At 52.9% G+C, this 6,702-nt stretch overlaps 1 protein-coding gene across 1 annotated transcript; it reads left to right on the top strand.

The window, feature by feature from the left end:
* The first annotated feature begins 667 nt into the window (after positions 1-667).
* Positions 668-3,881, top strand: ARF6 (ARF GTPase 6). Its single transcript, XM_079309767.1, has one exon. The coding sequence runs from the start codon at positions 1,036-1,038 to the stop codon at positions 1,561-1,563; it is 528 nt and encodes a 175-aa protein (XP_079165893.1). The 5' UTR covers positions 668-1,035; the 3' UTR covers positions 1,564-3,881.
* The last annotated feature ends 2,821 nt before the right edge of the window (positions 3,882-6,702 follow it).

Below are 6,702 nucleotides of genomic sequence, written 5' to 3'. Positions count from 1 at the left end.
CCCCGCCCGGGGAGCGGCCTGGCGGCGCTCCCGTGTCCGTGTCCCGTGTCCGTGTCCCGGTGCGCTCCGAGCCGCGCTCGGGCACAGGGCGGGGACGTGCCCCGACCGCCGCGTGTCCCGAGCGCTGAACCGTGGAGTTCCACCCGCGGGATGCACAGGGAGTGACCCGGGACAACGTGGAGTCATTAACCGCGATGATGCATCGCTGAATCACGGAACGGCCGGGGCGGGCAGGACTCACAGCCCAGCCCAGCCCAGCCCAGCGTGCCACAGCAGGGACACTTCCACTGTCCCGGCTGCTCCAAGCCCAGTGCCCCGGGCAGTGCCGGGGATCAGGGGCAGCCACGCCTGTGTCAGGGCTCCCCGCCCAGCCCGGGCTGGGTTTGCGGGTTCATCCCCGCTCGGGGCTCACAGCCGCGGCCGCTCCCTCCCCGTTCCCCGGCTCCTGCCCCTTTAAGACGCGCCCCGCGCTGACGCGCGATCGCGTGGCGCCTCTCCCCACCGCGGCCCCGCCCCCTCCGCGCGCCGCCCAATCGGCGGCGAGGCCCCGCCCCCAAAGGGACCGCCGGGGGCGGGGCGGCGACGACGGCGCAGGCGCGCGGGGCGGGCGGGAAGCGCGGGCGGAAGGAGGGCGGGGCGGCGGCGGGGCGTGGCGGGGCCGCGCGGGGCGCACGCGCGGGGCGGCGGCGGCGGGGCGGAAGCGGGCGCGGGCGCGCGCGGCCCCTTTCCGGCGGCGCGGGCGGAGGGAGCGGCGCGCGGGGCCCTCAGGTACGGCCGGGACGCTCCCGGGCCATCGCGGCCACTCCCGGCGCTTCCCCGGCCCGCAGCAGCCTCCCGCCGCCGCCGCGCCGGCACCCATGAGCTGAGGCGCCGCGGCGGGAGCCGAGGCAGCAGCGGGCGGAGCCGCCGCCGCGGGCCCGGCGGAGCAGCGGAGCCGCCTCCCCGCCGCCCCATGCGCGGGCCGCGCTGAGCCCCGCCCGCCCTTCCCCGCCGGGCCGGCGCTCGCCCTCTCGCCCTCCCTTGGATGCCGCCGAGATGGGCAAGGTGCTGTCCAAGATCTTCGGGAACAAGGAGATGCGGATCCTGATGCTGGGGCTGGACGCGGCCGGCAAGACCACGATCCTGTACAAGCTGAAGCTGGGCCAGTCGGTGACCACCATCCCCACCGTGGGCTTCAACGTGGAGACCGTCACCTACAAGAACGTCAAGTTCAACGTGTGGGACGTGGGCGGCCAGGACAAGATCCGGCCCCTGTGGCGGCACTACTACACGGGCACGCAGGGGCTCATCTTCGTGGTGGACTGCGCCGACCGCGACCGCATCGACGAGGCGCGGCAGGAGCTGCACCGCATCATCAACGACCGGGAGATGCGGGACGCCATCATCCTCATCTTCGCCAACAAGCAGGACCTGCCCGACGCCATGAAACCCCACGAGATCCAGGAGAAACTGGGCCTGACCCGGATCAGGGATAGGAATTGGTATGTGCAGCCCTCCTGTGCCACCACGGGGGATGGACTCTACGAAGGGCTGACGTGGTTAACGTCCAATTATAAATCCTAATGGGAGAGGAACTATTTAGTCTACAAAGAATTAAAGAAACAAAACAAAAAAAATTAAACAAAAAAAAAATTAAAAGAAACAAACAAAAAAAAAATTAAATAACCCACGTGGCTTTCCAGAAGAATGATTCTCTACTGAAAAGTGAAAACAAAACCGCATCCATAGGATTATGATCACCTTTCTCCAGTTGCCACCCTTTCCTCCTGCACCCTTGGCTGGATTCCTGTTCTAACTCCTCCTGCTTGGCGTTAGGATGCTCTAACCTCCGAATGTGACACGAACACAGGCACTAGATGCTATGGCAGACTTCCAGCAAACAGGGGAAGGACACATTATAGACTTGCTAAGTAACTTTTTTTTTTGGTTGGTTTTTTTTTTTTCCTTTTTCCTCTCAATAGCCCTTTGCTGGTTTGATTATTTTGGGGGATGTTGGGGGAGGGGGTCCATTTTCAGTGTATGCTTTCTGGGTCTACTTTTTTGATTATATATATTTTTTTTTTTCTCTCTCTTCTCTCACTTTGCTGTAGATTGCTACTTTTTTGCATTCCTGCAGGATATGTTGCTAGGTCGACTTCATCTAGTAAACTGAAAATTGTTGCTTAAAATCAAACCGCAGTCTGTCTTTTTATATTAAGGACTTTTTTTTTTTTTTTTTTTTTTTTAAAGTTCTGTTAATCTGTAACTAAACAGTGACTCAGTCTGGCTCCACGGCTCAGGCTAATGAGGGGAATTCTTGCCTGCAGTGGCAGAGAGTGGGAATTCCACTGTAACGTGTTCAAAGTGCGTGTCGGGCGCCGGGAAAATGTAAGAACTGCTTTGGAATGTCAGCTGGGAAGTTCTGACCCATACATCATGCATGAGGAGGGATGCAAAACCAGCTCCCCACACCACATAGCAAACAAGGCATGAACGATGCTGTAGTTCCAGGGTAGGCACTGGGCAGGGTTTTTTGTCTTCAGTGAGGTTTAGTTGCAGTTTTTTTTACTATTTGGTGTCGGTCCCCGGGCCGAGGCTCTTTCCAGCAGATGCAGCAATAAAATGTTGCAATGAGTTTGACTTTAAATCAGATGTTATGGCAAAAGTCCAGCTCTGACTTGCCTCTCATTTCCATCTCAAGGCAGCTGGAGACACCTAAACCTTGAAAGGATTCCTGATTCTTTCCAAGAGAAAGAAGGAAATTGTTGTTGTTATTGTTCTTTTTCCGTGCTGGAGCCTCACGAAGGGGCGAGTTCCGTGCCGAGCTCTGCTCCAGCCCGGCACTTCTGACATCAGGAATGGCCATTTTGAGGAAATCACTTTTGCTTTAGTTCCCCAAGCCTGGACTGAGCTCGTGGAGCAGCTGGAGCCTCCCTGTGTCCCGGGTGTTGCCGTAGTCCTGGAGGAAGGGAACTGTGTTGGATATCTGAGGCCCATTGAGTAACTAATGAGAGCGGGGAGGGGAGAGAGAGAGAGAATCGACGCTGAATGTAAACTTCCATAATTAGTTCTTAAAGGGCAAAGCAGCTCGTTAGCCATGTCACAGCCTGTAGCTGGGACTGGCCAATCAAAAACCCCACCCAGAGCGAGTATTTGCATAAAAACTCAATCAAGTATTAATTAACGCTGGGTGCACAAACTGTTAAAGCAGCTGGTTCTTATTCAGCCTTAAGGATTAACTTCAGATTTCCTCAAGGAGTTAAAACTCAGTTGGGGAATTCTAGGAATGTATGCTACAAAACCAGAAGAAAATGGCTTTTATTTTCCTTTTTTTTTTTTTTTTTTCCCTTAATTGTTTTCTCTTTTCAAGAATATAAGTTTTACATGGAATTGGGGGCATTACACTACATTGCTGCAGTGGTGACTCTGCATGCTGAGTACTTGTACATGGAGCTCTTACCAAAGATGTATGGGAAGATAAAAATCCTGAATTCACTTCTGAAATCCAATGCTTTGGAGCACTTCAAAGTCCTTTTAGAGTGTGGTTCCAAAAAAAAGACTTTTCTGGATGTGGGTTGCAAATGGGACTGGATGGGTCCTTGGTGCTAGAAGATAGAGCATTGATGGACTTTGTGAATTAGAGAGAGTCTGCAGAAGCTTAATGTAGAAATAACTCTTCCATCTCAGCCCTAAAGAAGAGGAAGTGAGATTAGTTTATTTTAATCCAAGGCTTTTTACCATTGGAATATCATTGCTCTATTTTCTAGCTTTTATTTTTCTTTTCCTGTTGCTGTAACTTAATGAACAGTGTGGTGGTATAAAAACTTAAAATTACAACAATATGGTTACTGTTTTCTTCTGGAGCATCAATAAAATAGCCAAGCACAAAGTAAATGCCTAAACTGGAAAACTTGAAGCTCTAATGGTTCTTGAACTTTCTTAAGCGTTCTCAGTCAACATGAAAACTTCAATACCTTCATTTTTTGTCTGAATTGGTTTCCTGTGTTTCCAAGCGCTGGGGCAGCCTTTGCATTAAGTTGACTTTGCAATTTTGTATCCCCTTAGAAGTAACTTTGTAATTCTGTTTTGTAGGTGAAAAAAAAATTGCTTTGGCTTCTGGATTTTTTGATTTTTTTTTTTTTTTTTTTTGGTGGGGAGGAGCGGGGGAGGAAGAAAGATGGGGGAGAAAAAAGTTACTGGAAGGTGTGACAGAGCTGTCAGAAATTTACAGCTGTGGCCACCGAGCAAAAAGCCACAGGTTTCACATCCAACATGTCCTTTCTAGGCTGTAGCTGGACCTCAGCTCGAGGTGGTGGCTGTCAGTAGGATAAAGTGGGAATTCTGTACCAAACAAACCAGTCTGGAGTTCCAAGTGCATCGATTTGTGTTCGTGTGAATTTATGGAGTAAGTTTTGAATGGCGTTCAATCGTGTCCGACCAAGTGACTGAGTTTGTGGCCTGTGATCTCCCTGACTGAAGTACCCAGGAATTTTGTGTTCTCAATATGGCTGTAGTGTTGGTAAACAACTAATAAGCAGAAAATAAAGCAATTATACAGCGGAGCTCTCCTGGTATGTTACTTATATTGAATTATGAGAGAAGCAGGAAGGGGCAATGTGGTGCCAGAGTTGGGCCTTGTGCTGCCATAAAGAGGTTCTGTTCTGCATCTCCCAGATTGGAAGCCTGGCTGTGATTCCTTGGAGATTTACATGAGAGACTCTTAAGTGGAAAAGGAGGATGCTGCTGCTTTAATATTCCCACTTGAGCAAACTTTATAGTCAGGTAACCTGGGGAGGTGAGGGCACAGAGTGACCGTCACTGCCCCGTTCCAGGGAGGGAATTCCCTGGAAAAGGCGGCCAGGAGGCCGGTGTGGAATGTGCAGGGATGGACAGAGGGGCTGATAGTGACATGGGGAGCTTGTGGAGTGACAGATGTGACACTGGGACTCTGTGGTGCCTGATGAGCTGATGAAAGGACTCGGGCAGGTGCTGGGGGACATGGATCAGTGGCAGCTGCCACCCGCTGGGACAGCAGCGGGGTCACAGCTGAGCTCTGCTGGCAGAGGGCACAGCCAGGGCTCTGAGGCTGCAGGTGCCAGGCCAGGCACTGCCCTGGAACTGTCTCCTTGCTGCAAAGCTTTGGGAATGCTCAGGAGCATCGTTACCTGGTCTAGTGAGCAGCATCCCTGCCCGTGGATCCAGATGAGCTTTGAGGTCCCTTCCCACCCAAACCATTCCGTGATTATCCAGGTGGGCACGGGAGCCGTGATTCTTTGGAGCCTTCCCCTTCCAGGGCGTTCAGGCTCTGCCTGGCTGTCAGTCCAGGGTGCGGCTGTGTAAATGAACTTGCTCTGACTTAATTAAACTCCTCGGAGCGGGGAGGCGAGCAGGGGGAACCGGTGTCTCTGTGGCTGGAGCTGTGAGTCACATTTCAAAATGCCGGCGCTTATCGCGTCCCATCGAGCCGGGACCGCGGCGTGACTCAGCCCTCGGCAGGGCTCTGTCCCCGCTCCCAGAGCCCTGTCCTCATGGACAGCCCTCGGGAAAACTGCGCCCACCATTCCTAATTGCAAATCAGCCCTGCTCATGCAAGTCCCTCCCAAGGAATGTCTCGCTTTAAAACTCTGCTCAGAGCACGAGGGCTGTGAGAGCCCGGTGGAGCTGCGCTGATCTCCCTTCTCCCTGGGGTTTGGGAATGGGAAAAAGGGTCTGCAGGAGCAGAGAACTTGCTGTGCATGTGAGCACTGTGACTCAGACTTCCCTAACACACTGCTGTGCCTTTTATCTTGGATTTGCTTCTAATATCTGTCCAACCTGACAGGCTCAGTGTGGGGAATCTGAAATCCCCTCAGCTTTGGTGCTTTCTGGAAGTTAAAAAAAACCAAAAAACTTTCCCCTCGTCTCGTGGGGAAGCATCAGCTCGCAGGGGCTGTTGGTGAGTGAGTGTCACCTCTGCTGAGTGACTCAGTTCCTCTTCTGGGCTCCTGCGCTCCGGCACCGCTCGTGTTTCGGAATGATGTCTGAGCAAAAGCTCCCTGGCCTCACAATCCATCTCCCTTTCAAAAGTGGGAGCACCCCAAGAGCAGAATGGTGTCGTTTTTCACCCTGGGTCAGCTCTGGAAGGTGCAGGGTGAGTCAGAGCCCAGCAGCTCTGTGGAAGGTGGTTTTTACAGGCGGGAAATGGGGGTTGTCCAGGAAGTGGCTCAGCTCTTGCTTAAGAACAGGTATCTCTGGCCTCCTTAAGAAAGGAGGGGAAAAAAAGTCAAGATGTGAGTCACTGCTGAGTCTCACAGTGGTTTAACAGGCTCTGGTCGCTGCTTTGCCTCAAGCTTTCCCTTCCAGAGGCTGCACTTCACTCTGTTCCTGGTTTTTTTAGTTGTATCTTCCAATTTGGCTTTAGTTAGGAAAAATGCTTCAGCAGGGTTTAATGTGTGTCCTGTGGGATGGAAATTGGTGATGCTTGGAAATTGGTAACAGTTAAAACACTTCGTTTTTGTTAGAGGTTTTCAGATGAGAGCAACCCCCAGGGGTGCCACCAACAAATCCTGGATCCATACAGGATCCCCGAGCTCCAGCTGCCTTTCAGTGAGTGAAAACTCCCTTGTGGTTAAACAGAGAAGAGGAGAGAGAGCCAAGGTGTAGAAAAGAGCCTGAATTCTTGGCTGTGAGGGTGGTGAGGTCCTGGCACAGGGTGCCCAGAGCAGCTGTGGCTGCCCCTGGATC

The sequence above is a fragment of the Erithacus rubecula genome, assembly GCF_903797595.1.
Source record: "Erithacus rubecula genome assembly, chromosome: 6".
NCBI lineage: Eukaryota > Metazoa > Chordata > Aves > Passeriformes > Muscicapidae > Erithacus > Erithacus rubecula.
This window is presented reverse-complemented; position numbering and strand designations above follow the sequence as displayed.